The sequence below is a fragment of the Cheilinus undulatus genome, linkage group 9 (genome assembly GCF_018320785.1).
Source record: "Cheilinus undulatus linkage group 9, ASM1832078v1, whole genome shotgun sequence".
In the NCBI taxonomy this organism is placed as follows: Eukaryota; Metazoa; Chordata; class Actinopteri; order Labriformes; family Labridae; genus Cheilinus; species Cheilinus undulatus.
The window spans coordinates 4,887,543-4,906,422 of record NC_054873.1 but is presented as its reverse complement, the minus strand read 5'-3'; the positions used below and the strand labels follow the sequence as shown (position 1 = coordinate 4,906,422).

General features: G+C 42.7%; 1 protein-coding gene across 5 annotated transcripts in view; it reads right to left on the bottom strand.

Annotated features, from left to right (window-relative positions):
* The window catches only part of cadps2 (Ca++-dependent secretion activator 2), a 343,471-nt gene extending 326,841 nt beyond the window's left edge, over positions 1–16,630 (bottom strand). For all 5 annotated transcript variants that reach the window (XM_041795900.1, XM_041795903.1, XM_041795901.1 and 2 more), the window contains exon 1: positions 16,109–16,630. In XM_041795900.1, the coding sequence (XP_041651834.1) occupies positions 16,109–16,459 (351 nt within the window). In that variant the 5' untranslated portion in view covers positions 16,460–16,630. The remainder of the gene's footprint in view (positions 1–16,108) is intronic.
* Between the last annotated feature and the right edge of the window lie 2,250 nt (positions 16,631–18,880).

Genomic DNA, 18,880 nt, shown 5'->3' with positions numbered 1-18,880 from the left:
CTCCTGCACTGTGACCGTCACCTCTGTCGACCTCACTGGACAAACAATTGTCCAAACAATTGATTTTATTTTTCCATTATCATAGTTCATATGCTTCAGTTCATATTAGCAATTACTTTGAAAAAAATCGATACTTGATGGTTGAAACAATACGATTTATCACCAGACAAAATATCACGATACTATGCTGTATCGATTTTTTTCTCCCACCCTTATAATCAGGGAAGTACTGAGGCTGTGCCATGTGACTTATTAACAAAGTTTTAGTGCATGTACTTCTTTGTGGAGCTTTGACAAAGTGTCACAGTGTTTGGCTGCACAGAGGCAGCCATAGTTTCAAGCATGTTTACGCAGCACGGCCAACTACAACCGACAAATAACAGCAAATAAACCGTGATTCCTAACACCGACGTGTGATACATCTCCTGCATTATCTGGTTTAACGGGAGCATGGAGAAGTACAGTGAAAAATTGTGCAAATCGAGACAGACAGTCAGACATGCCAACCAATTATAGTAGTGAGACAGGATGGCTATAAAGAGACATAAAGAATGGAGACAGAGAGAGAATGGGGGAAACAGCACTCAGGGGTAGATCTGGATTTAAACCTGTGACCAGTGCTTGTAGGCTCTGTATAAAACTGCTCCAACCGAGCTAAACTGGCACCCATGATCCCAAATCTGATAAAAAATCACTGTGATTACTATTTACTCAAAACTGTGCAGCCCTAAACAAACCTGCTGCATATTTTGGAAACCTTCCTGCTCCACCACTCGTTGTAGAAAAGCCTCATTTAGACACAGTGTCAAACCCACTGTACTGTACTATAATGTAATGCAGAGACTTGGAGCTGGCTGAGGGCCGTCTCTGGCCCCAAGGCCGGGCTGACTTGCTGTCTGATGCTCTTCGTGGAGCTCCCTGCTGAGACAGCCCTTCACTTCTCTGAGAGGAAGATGAGGAGGAGGAGAGGTTACATAACTGAGAGGAGCTCCGTCTCAAGGATCCTAACGGGGGGGGAAGGAGAGATGACAAAGGAGGACGGAAGTCGCCTCCAGCAAATCTGTGGCCAAAAACTGAGCCCACCACAAAAAAAAAGAGAGAGAAACAAGCCCCCACATCAGCAGCAGAGGATTCTTCTTCTAGCTGTTTATCTTGTTTGTGTAATAAACAGCTGCCAGGGGATTAGATGTGTGCAGGGAAGGATGATGCGTGGGTCTCCATCATGAGGGGTTTCTGCAGTCATGGTTTCCCTGCTCGCTTTGTAAGACGCTCTTGGAAACAAGACAAAAACAGAAACACCGGGGGAAGACTGGAGGCTTCCTGTGTTTTAGCCTAAGAACAAGTAGGAGTTCCCTTATAAGCTTGTATAAGAGATCTGCAATATAATTTAATTTATACACATTAATTATTATGTACAAACTCCTCTCTAGCTCTGATTCTCACCCCTGACCAGTACAGCCAGACTCTTCTCACATTTTAATCAGAAAAGCCTGGAGGCTGCTGCAGATATCGTAGATTATTCAGAGATGATGCTGAGGAACAGACCCCCAAGGTCAGGTGTTGTAACAGCATTAATGATTTACTCTTTGTCTCTAAAGAGTGGAACAAAAACACAACTCTCCACAGGTAACTGAGTCAGCAGCAGCAGCAGCTCTTCATCCACCTCTGAGGAGAGAAATGACAGATCTCAGAGAGGAAGTTCCATAGAGCTCTGGAGGTTTTCAGCTGAACCTTTTTTCCTCTGTGGATGTGAAAGACAGAAGGGTACACCTTTATAGATTCAGCCTGCAGCCTGTTCCTCTGTAGCAAGATAGAAAGACAGAAAAACCCTCCAGATTCTGGGGGTAAAGATCTAAATCAATTTCCTCAGACTGAAAAACTTTTCTACACTAGAACAGCTCCTTCAGGTCAACTCTTTAATCACCCACGATCATGTTCCTCAGCTGAATAGATGTTGTTTTGTTTGTTTTTGCAGGGTAATTGTCCAACTGAGCCGTAGGCTGTAAACTTGAAGTGTTCCTAGACGATATCAAATTGGTTTGTCTGGCGCTGTTAAAATAAGCAGGGCTAGTGGCGTCTGGCTCCATTCACCTGCAGGCCAACTCTACACGCCTGCACTGAGGGTGATTAAACATCGCTGCCGTTCAAACTGGCACAGCAGAAATACATCTTTATCCCTATTTTAAAGATGCTCCTCCAGTCAGATGCTGATTAATGCTTTCTGTTCATGGTAGTTGTTTTATATCCTGGTAGAAGAGCATGATGGTAGCAGACTTCAACCAGAGCTAGAGCAGATACAGGGGAAAGAAAGCAGGTCACGCTCAAACCAGAGAATTTGACCCGGACTGCAGAACTAAATTATTCACAACAGAACATCCTACTTATTTATCTAGCCAGGAATAACTTACCAAGATTAAAAATCACATTTAAATGAGTATCCTGGACAAAACACAGAATTTCATCGCTGCTTTTCCCAAATGATGTCAATCAATCAATCAATCAAATTTATTTATAAAGCACATTTAAAACAGCAACAGCTGACCAAAGTGCTGTATAAGACAGGGAGTCGCACAGAAAAGTCAGGAATGTGGTTCTGTTGGCCCGACCCAGGCCTGCCCACAGATCTGTCTGGGCCCCTTACAAACCCAGAGAATGTGCCCTCCCAAGTGGTGATTTATTGCTATAAATGTGTGTTGGATCAGTAGCATTAGCGCTAACATCCTAGCCAACATTGGGCTGCATGGCAGCGCAGGGGTTAGCACTGTTGCCTCACAGAAAGAAGGTCGCTGGTTCGCTTCCCAAACGGGACCTCTCTGTGCAAAGTTTCCATGTTCTCCCCATGCATGCCTAGGTTTTCTCCAGGTACTCCAGCTTCCTCCCACCACCAAAGACATGCTCATTAGGGTTAATTGGTAACTCTAAATCGGCCGTAGGTGTGTGTGTGAGTGTGCCTGGTTGTTTGTCTTTGTATGTCAGCCCTGCGATTGACTGGCGACCAGTCCAGGGTGTGCCCCGCCTCCCGCCCAATGCCAGCTGGGATAGGCTTCATCCCCAAGGGGACAGGCGGTATAGAAAATGGATGGATGGATTCTAGCCAACAGTTACTTCATTTTGGAGCTCAAAAGTGACTTTTGAACCAGTTTAAATCACTTTTTCCCACCAATTTTTGCCTTTCACCTCCATTTACCCACTCCATTCTACCATCAGAATTGCATTTCACCACATTTTTCACCCATTTTTGCACATTTTTATATCCCATTCTACCCCTTGCACTACAATTTCTGCAATATGAGCTTTTTTGTCATTTTTAAACATTTTCTTTCACTTCTTCTATCTATGTTTTGCCTATTAACCCATTTTTGCCATTTTAATCAATTCTGTTTTAAGAGAAGGGGGTTCGTATTTTAAGAAGGCTTTCTACTGCAGCATAAATACATCTAAAAAATACTTGTTGCTTTGATAAGAGTGGGGTTTTTTCAGGTAAAAAAAAGGGTTATCACAGCTTAACTTTAAAATGGCCAATGATTTTGCTGACCTCCATGGGCCCCAGAAAGCTCTCCCCTTTATCCCCTAATGGGCAGCCTTGCCGCCATGTGCAAGGGCCGTGTGTAGCTAAGTGCACAGTGGGCAGAATAAGGGTCATCACCTCCAAGGCAGAGACCATGGTTTTCTGCTGCAAAACAGTGGATTGCTCCCTCCAGGTTGTGAGGGAGTCTTTGCCAAAGTGAAGGAGTTCAAGTATCTCTGGGTTTTGTTCACGAGTGAGGGACAGGTAGATTGGTGGCAGTATTGTAGACATTGTACCAGACCATTGTGGTTAGGAGGGAGCTTAACCAGAAGAAAAAGCTCTAAATTTGCTGTTGATCTTCATTCCAACCCTCACCTATGGTCTTGGACTCTGGGTTAATGACTGAAAAAAATAAGTTCACGGGTTCAAGCAGTGGAAATGGCGTTCCTCAACAAGGTGTCTGGGCTCAACTTTAGAGATCCAGATGGAGCTCAAAGTAGAGCGCTACACCTCCGTCTCGAAAGGAGGCAGTTGAGGTGGTTCGGGCATCTGATCAGGACGCCTCCTTCCAGGCGCTTCCAGCTGGGAGGGGACCTCAGGTAGACCCAGGACTTGCTGAAGGGATTTCATGTTTCATCTGACCTGGGATATCTGAGAATCCCCTAAGAAGAGCTGGAAATGTTGATGGGGAGAGGGATGCTGATTTGCAAAGCCTACTGCCACTGCAACCCGAACCTGGATAGACTAGTTATTATTTAAGACTCAGCGCACTGACGTCTTGATGGCAGCGTATTTTTCAAAAAGTGTCAGCGTCCCAAATAATTTTATAAGACCTATATTGATAATAAATTGACACCTATCAAATAGAAACACACCATTTCCACAGACAGACTGAGACTAAATAGGTCAAAGTTCATCATCATATTGTCAGGATTCAACAGGTCATAGAAGCAGCTTTATACCTTAAAAAATGGGTTCTCCATGTCAGTGGATGGTCTTAAAAGGCCATATTTTCATGGTGGATGAATTCACAAACAAAAATGAGTAAAAATTAAAAGTGAACACCCTTTGAAAAATCGTCCATATTCCTGTAATCTAAAAATTCACCTCTGACATCATCAGAGCACTGTGTGAATGATGAAACTCTGTTCTTGCTAGAATGTGAAATATTACACGCATGCATAAAGCAGAGGATGTTAAAATGATTGTGTCCCTTTACTTTAATGACAAATTGGAAAATAAAAATAAACTACAACAGAGAAATAAAGTGTTGGCACCCAAAATTTCCTGGGAGAGGATCCCTAAAACCCCAAATATGGCATAATCTAATGTCATTATTTAACTTCCTTTCCTTGTAACATTAAGAAATGTACACTGTCATCAGAACTTCATTGCACTTTGTAAAATATATTTTCTTTAAAGAATAATACCAATTTTGAATATAGAAGTAGTTCATTTAAGGGACCCAGCTTCTTTTCTCATTTGTCTAGTACTTCTTCTCTTGAAAAAGCCAAAGTGACTGTTTAAAAAATGCAATCTTTCTTATTAGAGTACTCGATTCATCTACAGAAGAATCGATAGAGTATTCGACTACAAAAAGAATCTATTACTGCAGCCCTACAACATTGTTTGGCCTGCTAGTTGCAAACATCCCACCATACAACATGTGAACTGTCTCTTTGCACATGCTCTGTTGCTGTTTTGAAGGCTGGCTTCACATTAGGATCACATCACTGCAAATGAGTACCCTGGCTATCTCTTCTTCTTTCTTCTTCTTGGTGGATTTGTCAAACGTGTATACCACCGTCCATTGCATGGGACGGACTGCATGCAAAACTGTGCTCAGGGAGGGAACAATGTTATTAATGTAAAGCAGACTAGCAAAGGAGAGGGGAGGGGATGACTGCATTTAGTAAAAAACAGTCATGTCTAATATGAAAGCACTCTAGGCAACATGTACCAGGGTCAACAGGTGGAAATCAGCCACTGGCTATGACCTAGGGTTAGGGTTATTTATCTGCAGTAATCTCATCCTGTGAATTAAAGAAGACTGTCTTTTGGAGAGAAAAAAGCCAAACAGGCCTTGTCTCCTCTGAGGATCAGTTCTATGTGGAAACCTGGAGGGGTCAAAGTGCATCCTAGACACGCTTTTAAATCTTACTTGAAAAACCCTGCTCCTAACTTTCATTCAACTTGTTCACTAGGTGCTAGAAAAGTCCTCGATCCTGTTAAAAGAAACAAGAAAAAACAGAACTTAAACAGAAAAATAAGCTGGGAATGTTGTAGTGTTTGAAGACTCTGAAAGCACTTGTGAAAAACTCTGAGAAACGCACACCTGACAGGTTAATATAAAAACTCTCAGGCTGATCCAGGTGCAGGGAAGTAAAACAAACAAAGAAATCTTCTAATTGAACAGCCAAGTCCAATTGGAGGGAATAAATTCAAAGTTCTGCACAGTCGTACTCCTCCTCAAGGCCAGAAAACTGCTCTGACTCGGCTCTTTTGAAGCTTTTATCCCTCCAAAATGTTGCATTGTGTTGCCTCAAAACCTCTCAGTCTCTTGGGCCTTTAAAAACACTCTTATCTGGAATTGCTCTGATATTCTTCTGCTGTTTACAACCAAAGAGGAAAAGGAGTAAAAAAGACGAGATCACTATTGGCTCCTGCATTCACATCATGGTTTAGTTGAAGTTGTGCACAGATCTGGTCAGATACATGGCTCCAGAGGGAGAGCCTGGGAAACTGCTTTCTCAATTCAATATGTAAATAATTGATTAGAATTAGGAGAAAACCTGAGTTTATATGCTCTTTGGGAGATAAACATCCTTCATTTTCTCCTGCCTGCCTCAGGAAAATCCTGGGCTGTTTCCTTCCTCTTGTCTGATTCATTACATTTATCTGCTCCTGCAAGATCTCAGTGGCAAACACTCAGATTACATTTTAAACATGCAGTAGATTCACATTTTCTAACATCTGTGAATTTCTTTATCTACATTCAACCTCGGCCAGAATGTTTAAGGACACAAGAAACGAGTCAAAAACAAGTCTTTTAACAATGAGCTGAGAGGAAACAGTCCAACAGAAAAACTATGCAAACAAGGAAGGACTCAATGTTGCACAGCTGGTTTCTCTGCTTTAGTCTCGAAAGAAAACTTCCTCCAAAGCCTTCAGGTTGACGGTCAGTCTGAATCAACACAGCTCTGCAGAGAGGACTGATGTCAATACAAACCTTAAAAACCCAGTCAGAACATGATACAGCATTCATGTCCCACTGAAGGGTTAAGTATTTTATTATGCTGACAACAGATGAGTCATTTTAGTTTCCCCAGTTCCTCTCCAATTTCAGAAATACCAGAGGATAGCATGCTATTGATTCTCTAAAATTATATCATATTTATGTAACTGTTGTTTTTTGTCTCATGCATCCAACTTTTGGCTTTGGCCCTGTCCAGGAAACCAGCAAAGCTCAAGGAGGAAATCTTTTGCAGCCAAGATAATTATTATCTTTATCTCTATGATGGGCTGCACGGCAAGTGCAGGGGTTAGCGCTGTTGCCACTTCTTGACCAGGGCCTTTCTGTGTGGCGTTTCCATGTTCTCCCTGTGCATGCGTGGGTTCTCTCTGGGTACTCCAGCTTCCTCCCACCACCAAAAAACATGCCCATTACTTTAATTGATCACTCTAAATTGGCCATAGGTGTGAATGTGAGTGTGCCTAATTGTTTGTCTCTATATGTCAGCCCTGCAACTGACTGGCAACCAGTCCAGGGTGTACCCAGTCCACCACGAGCCCCAACAGGGTAAGCGACCCGAGACCCCCGGGACTGGCGGTATAGAAAATGGATGGATCTCCATGAGGTGGCAGTAGGAACCACCTTGTTCCTACTGCTACCTCAGGAAGATACAGATAACAGTTTTAAAGAAAACCAGGCATGATTGTTCGTAAAATGCCCATGTGCAATGCTCCCTCCTTCCTCTCCTTTGCTTTCACATTAGTAGCATTGCTCCATACTTAAAGGGGACATATTTTACCCTTTATAGACCAGTTTATACTGGTCTCAGAGGTCCCCAAAACATGTCTGTGAAGTCTGTTGCTGAAAAAAAACACTCCAGTATTGGATTTTTGTATGTTGAAAAACCCCTCTGTTTCAGCCCTGCTGAGAATGAGCTGTTTCAGTGCCTGTTGCTTTAAATGTGAATAAGTTGTCTGACTCCGCCCCTGACCACACCCCTCTCAGGAAATGGATGTGTCTCGATGGATGTGTCTCTCAAGAGGGGAGGGCGAACCTGGGGGTGGGGCTAACTCCCCATATGACATCATGAGGGGAAAATCCAACAACAGCTTGTTTCAGCACACTTTTTCTGAAAGGTGGAGAAAGAGAGGGAGGGAAGGGATGGATTTTTCAGGCACCTTAGGGGATTGTGAACAGTTTTTGTTTGAAAAACCTGAAAAAGTGATTTTTGCATAATATGTCCCCTTGCAGCAAACTTCACCGTCTGATACTAGGGTGGCAGTATGAATGTAGTTGGTTTTCAAATCTGCCAAGACGATGCATTAAGAGGCAGCCATGGCATGCATGGACATTTGTTTATTCTCTGTGCGGACAAAGGTGTCCATCCTACAGACTAGCATGGATGGATGCTTTAGTTAGTTCTAAGATGCCGACAACAATCCTCTCCCTACTTCCATTTTGGCAAATTTATAAAAAAATAAAAAAATAAATAAATATCACATTGACATAAGTATTCAGACCCTTTGCAAAAACACTGTAAATTTAGCTCAGGTTCCTCCCATTTCTCTGGATCTTTGCTGAGATTATTTTACACCCTGATTGGAGTCTGACTGTGCTAAATTAAACTGATCGGACAGGATTGTTTTGGTTGCGCCTGGCCAAACTGAGTAATCAGGGTAGAAGAAGGTAGAAGTAAAAGAGGTGACCAAGAACCTGAAGGTCACTCTGAGTGAGCTCCAGATCCAGTTTGAAGATGGGACCAAGCTCCAGAAGGCTTACCATCACTGCAGCCCTCCTCTGATCTGGGCTTTATGGCAGAGTGGATGGAGGAAATGCGTGAAAGCTGCTTGGGGTTTGCAAAAAAGCACCTGAAGGACGCTCAGACTGTGAGAAACAAGATTCTCTGCTCTGATGAAACCAAGATTGAACTGTTTGGCCTCAATTCTAAACTTTAGGTCTTGACCACTTCTCACCTGTGCAATAACATCCCTACAGCGAAGAATGGGGGTGGCAGCATCATGCTATGGGGTGTTTCTCAGCAACAGTGAGGGTAGACTTGTCAGGGTTGATAGAAAGCTGAATGTAGCAACCCATGTAAAATGAAACTGAGCCATTTTGCCTGCCAGGGGTGCTATTCATAGAAAAGGGAATTGGAAAAGTGCAGAAATTTCAGTATACCATGTGAACCCTGGTTTCAGGGGTTACAAGAGATGTAGGCAGTCTTTACATTTATTATCCTCTTAATGGAGCCTAACTGCTTGGGATCTATAATGTAAAGATAAAGACCTGACCTCTCCTTTTAACAGAGTTGAAGTCCATTTTGTTTACAGTAATTCTGCTTCATTAGCAGGCAGAGTTGGCCCTGTTATCACTGACATTTTCATCTTCTTCTAAGCACTATAAGAGGCTCAAGGTTCATTTATTTTTCATGTGAACAGCATAGGGTTGTGCAAGAAATGCAGGCTTTTGTTCCTTCATACAATATCAACTTTCAAATGATGACAGCTGCAGATCTGTGAGGTTTCAGTATGCTGTCAGGGGTTCTTTATTAAAAGATGTCAGTCATATTGAAGCTGAAGTGTTTTCTTTAAAGGAGAGCATGATTTCACACCTATCTAATCAAAGAAGGACTATTCTAAATGACTGCAACTGTCTGTGGCATTAAAAGTGTCTATAAAAGGGCTAAGGCATGGTATTAAAGTTGATTTGTGTCATATTTCCCTCACATAAAGAACAAACAGCACTGTCTTTGGATTTTTCTTTCCACAATAAAAACATCCACTGTGATGTTTAATGTGTTTTCTGGGAGGTGAAGCCCTGAGGTGTAAGAGCATCACGAAGCCCAAACTGAACCCGATGGTGGCTGAGTGCAAGCGTGGGCTAACGCTAAGCACCTGCTTGCATCATTAACTCCGCCTCCAGAGCCATGGCAACCAGCAGGAAACAGACATCCACAAAGTTCCTGAGCGGGATTTCAATTATCGCTGTTCTACTTCCTCCTCTAGTATATTAAATTTAGTGTGAGTGTGGGTTTGACACAGAGGAAAGAAAATAGCAACACTTCAAACTTAGGTCTTTGTGTTGTGGTTTACTTCAGGTTGATAAATCTGATTCCTGACAGATCAGCAACTATGATCATATGATTAAGCCCGATTTGAGGTGAGATTTGTGTCCCCCGACGATCGTGGGGGCATATCCTGAGTGGAGCCTCAAAGCAAACGATTATTACTGAAAAGTCCTAATGTGCCCCCCAGACCCTGAACAACAATATATATGAACAACAATGACAGCGAGCAGACGGGGCAGCGTCACCAGCTGGATCATACGTCCTTTCACTGCTCAAACATAAACACAGCTGTGTCTTCAGTCCATCCAGGATTTCATCCTGAGTCTTTCCCTTGTGTAATGATTTTTGCTCCACCTGTAACACATGCCAGGACAGCCTGTTGTGGAGGAACAGCAAGAGGGTATCTACAGACATGCGTGTTTGTTTTTTCTGAAGTCACATGATCACCGAAGGCATTGGCAGGTCGGCAGGCGTGTGGTCTCCAGTGATCTGACAGTCTGGCTGAGCTGTCTAGTGTGTGTTCAGAGGATTAAAGATGTCCTCATGTCTGTGGTCTTCCACGTTTTTAAAATCGTTTCAGATTTAAAAATCCTCTAGTGTGCGGCCGGCCCTAAGAGATCCAGATCATCTGGCTCCACTCAGAAGAGCTGGTTGTTTGGCTCCCAAACGGCTCCTCATTTGGTACCAGTTTGGCTTTTTCAATGTGGATTAAAAAATGACAAAGGATGAAGGAAAGTGGCACTCAAACTGGAGCTAGCTTAAAGAGCCATTTCATAGAACATGCTCATTCGTTAATGGCACGTCATTACTCAGTCATTCACAGCACGAGGTTTATTTGGTGGATAGTACATCACCGTTTGGATTAAAGCATCTTTATGACAAAATCTAGATTGTTTTATTTGCTAAAGGGCTTGCCTCTAAGCTCAGTAAAAGACTCCTCTATGCTCTTGTCTTCCTTCATCTGAATAGGCGATGCCAGACACTAGGGAGTCTGCAGGACCAAGTTAATCGTGATATTGATCGCCTTCACGCCAGGTTATTCAGTTAAACTGCAGTAAAAATCACTTTTTGTGAAGTGTAGGGAATTTTCTGATGATAATTGCAGCATACAGGTCCATTTAAAGTTTAAATATTCTTACTTTGCTTTGTTCAAATTCATTTCTAATGGCTTCCTGATCAGGCATTCAAGACCACATGACTGCAAACAACCTATTAACAAAAAGGAGACTGAAGAAATTTGCTTGGATAAGTTGTGGGGAAGGAGAAGGCTTCAGTGAGCTGATGGAGTTTTTCAAGCTGCAGTAAAAGTCTCCATCACCGGTACATCTGTTTCTGACGACTCTTTATCAAGAAGCATAAATAACTAGAGAGTGCTCAGGTGTTCACTTATAAGGTAAAGCAGTGTTACTCAATCCTGCTCAACTAAAGAGCTAAACTGTTGAAAAATACTTTTGCAAGAGCCACAATCTAAGTGGTGAAAAGTGACAAAAATGGCTTTAAGTAGCAATAAGAGGGGCAAAAATGGGGAGAAAAGGCGGAAAAATGGTCAGAAAGTAGCAAAACTGGGTGAGAATAAAAAAGAGAAGGGGGCTATTTAATGAAAAAGGCAGCTTAAATGGGCAAAAAGGGGCAAAAAATGGTTTAAAAAAAGGGGGGGGGGGGGCAAAAAATTGTTAAAAAAAAGTGGCAAAGAAGAGCCAAAAATTTGGGTGAAAAGGAGAGAAGTGGTACTTTATGGCAAAAGGTAGTTTATTTAGACAAAAAAGTGGCAAAAATGGTGAAAAAAGGGCAAAAATGGGACAAAAGTGGAAAACTGAGGAAAAAAGTGTCAAAAAGAAGAGGCAAAAATTTAGAAAAAAAATAAACAAGTGGTATTTAATGACAAAAGGTAGCTTATTTAGACAGAAAGTGGCAAAAAAAAAATAGATAACAAAAAAAGTGCAAAATGGGATAAAGGTGGCAAACAGAAGTTGCTTAAAGGGGCAAAAATAAGAGAAAATGGCAAAAGGTAGCTTAAATTGGTGAGAAGTGTCAAAAAAAGTTTACCTCTTTTAGTATTTAAAGTCAAGACACAAAAGAGCCCCAAATAATCACAAAAGAGGTAAAGCAAGTGTCTGAGCACTAAAATAGCTATAAATGCTATCCTAACAATGTTCATGCAGATAAACATGATCCAAAAATCAAAGCTGCAAATGAAAGTAAAATATCGACTCTGCTTTTGTCTGAACACCAACACTGGCTTCTTGTTAAAATGTTACAGCAGCTGCAGGGAGCTATGGTGTAGTTTCTGATGTGGATCCTCCATGTCTGACCATGCTGATACACTTAATAAGGTCAATATTAACACCAATACCAATCCAGCAAGCTCTATGGAAGCCTGACTCGTCCCAACTGTGTGGGCATTTCATGAAAAGCACTCGCTGTTCTCAGATCTGCTCCCTGTCATCAGATTTTCCTCTGATGACCTATTCCTCTGCAGATACATCCACTCCTGCCAACCAAGCGTTAATGTGAATTATTGATTTCTCCATCCCGCAGTGAGTCCGAGCAATCTGCCGGGGCGACAGTCAGGGGATTCAAACTGGCAACCCACCACACAGATACGCAGCCCACTGCTGCAGCCCACCGGGGAACTCCACTTCCTAAGCGGCACAGAAAAAAAATCAATGCGATGCTCTGCTCCAGCTTCTAATGCATTCACCGTGTGTTTATGAATCAGCGCAGAAAGACGAAGCAGAACTTCCAGCATCAAATGGCCAAAGATTCAGGGAGGGGACTGATTTCTTCTGCTGGATCTCAAGTTTCTGTCTAATTAAAGTGACATGGGCCTAATATTCTGAACTTACACTTGTGCACAAATAAACTCCCACGTCTCCCTTCTGTCGGAGTAAAACTCATCGCTCACACACGTATGAGCTGAATGGAAATGTCCTGTGTGCTTACTGAAATTAAGCACCATGAGACGCTCATTAACGAACCTCCCAGCGGCACAGAGAGAGCACAGGGAGGTTCTTCAGTCAGAGATGGCTTCGCCGCTCGTTTTATTAGACGGAGCTCGCAGAAATGCAGTCATCTGGATCTAACGTGGACAAACCCAGGGAGAGCTGTTCACCAGATCAGCTGAACGGCTCTTAAATGTTGCACTGCAGAGGCCTAAAATACATCATATAATCTCACAAAGGCAAAACAAAGACCAGAGAAGCACTGAGAAAGAGACTGAAGTACTTCAGACTCAGCACAAAGAAAGGCAAACCTCATTTTAGCAGCAAATAAAAGGTTACCTCTTAAAAAGAGCTGTGATTCTGTGATAGGTTTCAAAGATAAAAGAAAGGTGACATTTTACTTGTGCTTAGGTTTGCAACTGAAGCATGAAGCATGAATACAGAACAACTGAATGTTGTGTTGCACATAAAGATTTAAATAGGATATAGGTTTAAATTAAAAAAATACTCTTATGTCAACGAGGAAACAGATTTCTACAAAGTAATGCCAATCAAATAAAACTATGTAATGTAACATACGTAACTGCATATAAATATTTACCCCCTTCAAGTCAGGGCTTTGGCCACTCCAGAACATTCATCTTGTTGTTTTTAAACCTATTCTGTGCAGCTCTCTGCTTCAGGTCATCGTCTTTATGACAAATAAATCTCTCTGGCTGGCTGCCAAGAAGCATCCCCACAACATGATGCTGACACCACCAAGCTTAACAGTGGGGAGTTTATCCAGCATCCCCCAATCATCGTGTCTTGTCTGACAGCGAAATCAGACCGAAGAACTTTCTCCCTCTTGACCATGGAGTCTCCCACATGCCTTCTGGTGAACTCTAGTCTAGACTGGGTTTTCTCCAACAGTGTCTTTCTCCTTGTCACTCTCCCATAAAGCTCTGACTGGTGAAGAACCCGACCAACAGCTGTTGTCTGCAGAGTCTCTCCCATCTCAGCTGCTGAAGCTTGGAACTCCTTCAGAGTCGTCATAGGTGTCTTGGTGGCCTCTCTCTCTAGTCTGCTTCTTGCACGCTCATTCAGTTTGGTGATGGATTTATCTGAACTCTGGGGGATCTTCAGAGCCTTGGAAAAGTTTTTGTATCCACCCCCTGACTTCTTTTCAATCATCTTGTCTCTGAGATGCTTGGAGTGTTCTTTTGTCTTTATGGTGTAATGGTAGCCAGGAATAATGATAAACCAGTGACTGTGCCTTCAGTCACTTCACTGCACTCACGTATTCCTTATTTCATTAATTGTGGACCTCTGTTGAATTAAGCCACGCAGTTATTTTACATTACATATTTTTTTATTTAATTCACATCATTATTTGCTGACGTTTGTCAAAGAGCTGATGTTGATGTTAAACCGATGCATCCGTGCATCCCTAGAATATACGACATTAACAGTTTTATTAAGTTTGAATAACAAAATATTTAATGCATGTTAGATACAGGGATGGGTACCGAATTCTGTACTTTTATAGGCACCGAGTACCGAGTACCAATTCACATAAAATCAAACGGTACCATGTTTCGGCACCTAAACGCATCCTTGTGACTGCAAGAGAGTGGAAGAGTTGTCAATTTTCCATGCTGGACACGAACGCAGCATTGCACCCACGTGAGTAATGACGTCGGTAGCAGCTTACTGAATCAACAAAACAAGCATGGCTGTTTGCCTCCCTCCCTCTCGCTCTCTCTCGTAGCGAATCCTCACTTTAAACACCGTGATTTGTGCGTTTATCATGTGGATACCAACCATGGAAATATACTAGATAAAGGGATACGTTTGTTCGCTCAGTCACAGAACAGACACTGGATTAAGGCTCGGTGTGGACTGCCTAGTGTGACAGCATCCTTAAGGTTGCTCTCCATCTCTCTAACTCGGCGCAGCTGGCGCCGTATGTTCTGTCAGGACAGATGGCTTCAGAGTGACAGAGCCACAGGCTCGTACTCGCCGCTTATTTCATCGCAGAATGAATCGCCATTTTCTGTTAACTTTTTGCAGAATACAAATATAACATAATGGACCCTGTGTGTGACGTTTATGTTTCTGCGTGGACGGTCATGTGATTGATTGGAGTGAGGAGCAGACTCTGCTCTTACCAGGGAAAGATGACATCTTAGTTTTGTTGGAAAAAGAACTGCATGAGGAAAGAAGATGTGCAGCACATGTAGCTCATGGTAGAGGAAGTAGTTTGTTTACTTTCATTTGTAATACTTTGATCGGCAAAATTTTATACCTTTTATTTTTTTAGTTAGTTATTTTGACTCCATACTCTATTGTTCTTTTGTTTTAAACTTATTCACCCTCCATGGACCCAACGCACATTTTTCTAAGAGGGTACATTAGAGGAATAGGAGGTAGTGGGCTGGGTTTTAATTTGTGCAATATAAAGAAAAAACATTGGGTAGTTATAGAAGTTTAGGTTTGCATGTTGGAGTAAATTTTTAAAACACTTTTTTTAAACACTGATATTTGAGAGTGTTTTGATATTGACAATTCATAAGTTTTGAGGTAATATAGCATTTATTATTGTATATTATTCACACTCAAAAGTACTGAAATGGGTACCATTGTGTGCCCGTATCGGTTCACAGGTACCGGGAATCGGTACCGTACTGGTTCAAATGTGAAAGGTACCCATCCCTAGTTAGATATCAGCTCATTACCAAGAATGAAACTGTTTGGCAGTCCAAATGAAGACAAGATCCCCTCCTTCAGGGCCACCGTACCTTTGTTTCACGCTGGATAGTTTGTTAAGTGAGAATTTCCTTCTTAAAGCAGTTCAACAAGTGCAACAACAAGGTTAAACAGAGCAATATCTACACTGTGCCACTGTATGGGTTCCCTTTGATTTTGTTCAGTTTTGTCTTTAAATGCCCCGTACTATGTATTTACATAAGACACAAACAAAAGCAAAAGCTTCTAACAAATAGATCAAGAATTTGTTGAATTCGGCTCTCATATTAAACACAGTCGTCTGCTTTTTTAAGAAATATTTCACATTAAACACGTTGGTCACAATAGTGACCGCTGCCTCCCAGTGAACGTTACTGTGCGACTACAACATGAAGCAACAGGAGAGTGGGAGAGAAAAGAAGCTATTTTCTTTTTACAGAGCTAAAACACGGGATAAAATTTATGCCGAATAAATAAATGCTTCCTTATTATTCTTAAAAGTAAATTAATTTTCTTGTCTAAGTCATATTAAGCGACAGACAAGAGAGAGAGCTTTAAATTGGGATATTTAGAGCGGAATTTGGGAAGGAGAGTTCCTCCACACCAGACAACAGGTGCATGCCGAGACTCACCTTCTGCTGTCTCCGGGCCATGTCGGTGGGCTGCTTGGCGTTGAACGGGTAGGCTATGCACCGCAGGACGAAGACATAAATCTGCAGTTTAATTTTCCTCTCTTCCTCCTCCTTCTGGATCCTCTCTCTCTCCTTCATCTCCTCCTCTTCACCTGTAGCGCTGCTGTCTTTGTCACCTTTGCCGGGGGCAGCTCCAGGTGCGGCGGGCTGACGCTTCTGGCCGCCCGCCCGGCTGTTGTTCTCTTTGCCCCGTTTCCCCACCGAGGAGCCAGCCGCTTTCCTCGGAGGCTCCTGGACAACTTCTGGGTCGGACTCCCCGCCGGTGTCTTCGCTGGAGGACGGGTCCAACATTGTTCACGGCGTGAAAAAAAAAACTCGGGTACAAACCAGTGGAGGAGGAAAAATAAACAAGAAACAACTGTTTTTCTGCTCGTTTAAGTCGACGTGGCGTTAACGGCTGCACTTTACGCACCGTCGGTATTCCCCTGCTGCTGCCGGGGTTTGAGAGGAATGTCAGTTAGTTTGTGGCGGAGGAGTGGGCGGAGTTTTAACGGTTAACATTTGGAGGTAGTCGCCGCGTGCGCTTCGTTCCGTTGCACCGGGGGGGAATGAGTGCTGGAATGGCAGCGCGCGCCCGCCGCCACTTGCTGCTGCGCGGAGATCGCGCGCTCTCTTCTCGAGCTCACCAGCACACAGGTGAGCAACCTGTAGCTGCAGGCAGAGAGGAGGGAGCAGCGAGAAGATGCCTCACGCTGTCGGTATTTGAAGAACCTTTAGATCTAAGGTGAAAACTTTAAAACAGAATGAAATAAAAGAACACTCGCTCCTTTTTATCAGCACTGACTGAAAGTATGAACGTAAAGCCAGTGGTTTCCAACTGGTGGGTCGGGTCCCAAAAAGGGTCGTGGAACAGCTTACATTGGGTCAAGAATGAGGGCCCTCAAGATAAAGAATCACCAGTCAATGATGTATGGAAGCCCGAAGCAGACATACGGGTGCTTCTAAACAAAGAATAGCGTGTAAAAGTCCCTTCTCCCCCGGTGATTTAATTCAAATAGTGAAACTTCTGTATATTTAAGATTCACCATGATACATTTAAATATTTCAAGACCTTTTTTTTAATTCAACTCTTGATGGTTATGGATCGGTGGTTCTCAAATGTTGTGGCAAGGTACACTAGTGTGCCTTAAGGCAGGTCTAGGTGTGCCATACGTTATTACTACAACTTTATGGCAAGTACTATAACCAGGCCTGCCCACAGATCTGGCTGGACCCCTGAAAAACCCCAGATAATTGGTGTCGTGATTTGTTGATGACACTGGTTGATGATTCATGCTATTTTTAACCAAGTTAAACAATTTTTCTATACTTTCTTGCCACTTCTTTTGACAACTTAAACCATTTTGCTGCTTTTTAGCATTTTTGCCACATCTTATTACTACTTTTGACCAATTTTTGACACTTTTTTTGTTACTTTTTGCCATATTTAACCCATTTTTGCTACCTTTTTGCCACTTTTCGTCCAGTTCTGGCAACCTTTTAGCAACTTTAACCCTTTTTTGAGACTTCTCTGCCATTTGTGATCTATTTTGCCACCTTTTCGACACTTTCAACCCATTTATGCCACCGTTTGGCCAATTTTTGCCCACTTTTGTCTTTGTTTGACCACTTTTTTGCCTAAATTTACCCCTTTTTATCACTTTCAACCCATTTTTACCACCTTTTTACAATATTTAATCCTTTTAGGCCACTTGTAACCCACGTTTTTGGCCACTTTTTTCCATCTCCATGATTCCCCAGTTGGCTCTCCCCTTTATCTCCTTTTATAGGCCACCATGACTGTAACATTATTTAAAAAGTCTATTTTGTATCAATTTAAATATGGTGTGCCCTCAGATTTTGGCTTAACCTTACGAGTGCCTTGGGCGAAAAAAACATTTGAAAATCATTGTTATGTCACGATGTGCTCCCATCACCAAAGAACCTCCATCAGTGGTATGGTGAAGATCTGACCTGCGCCCTCTGCCCAAGTCCAGCATCTCTCAAGCACATCATGACCAGTTGCAAGACCAGCCTCACACAAGGCCGCTACACCTGGAGGCACAACCAGGTCCTCAAGAGCCTGACAGCAGCGCTTGAGATCAGGAGGAGTACAGCCAATTCCCTGCCCCTGAGAGCAAACAATACCATCAAGGCACCAGCATTTGTCAGGGAGGGACAGGAAAAGCCCAAACATCGTGCCACCAAGTCAGATAAAGGCCAAAACACCCTATGACTCAAAGGTACACTACTGATGATGTGTCCCAAACTTACATCAGTCCATATCTGAGATGCACCTCCAATGATGCTCTTAACATCAAGGACCCACCAGGAGGAGCCACCAGGAGGACTCCCAATCACCCTTAACATCAAGGAAACCCTCAGGTAAGTGAGATGCACCTCCAATGACGCTCTTAACATCAAGGAACCACCAGGAAGAACCACCAGGAGGACTCCCAATCACCCTTAACATCAAGGAAACCCTCAGGTAAGTGAGATGCACCTCCAATGACGCTCTTAACATCAAGGAACCACCAGGAAGAACCACCAGGAGGACTCCCAATCACTCTTAACATCAAGGAAACCCTCAGGTAAGTGCTTACCATCTATTGGCACGACCGACAGTTTGACATCACGTCCCGTGTTTCATGATTCTTATGGATGCTGGCTCACAAAATCAAAAAAGCACTATGTTGAAATATTAGAATATCACAAAACATAAGTCCAAATAGG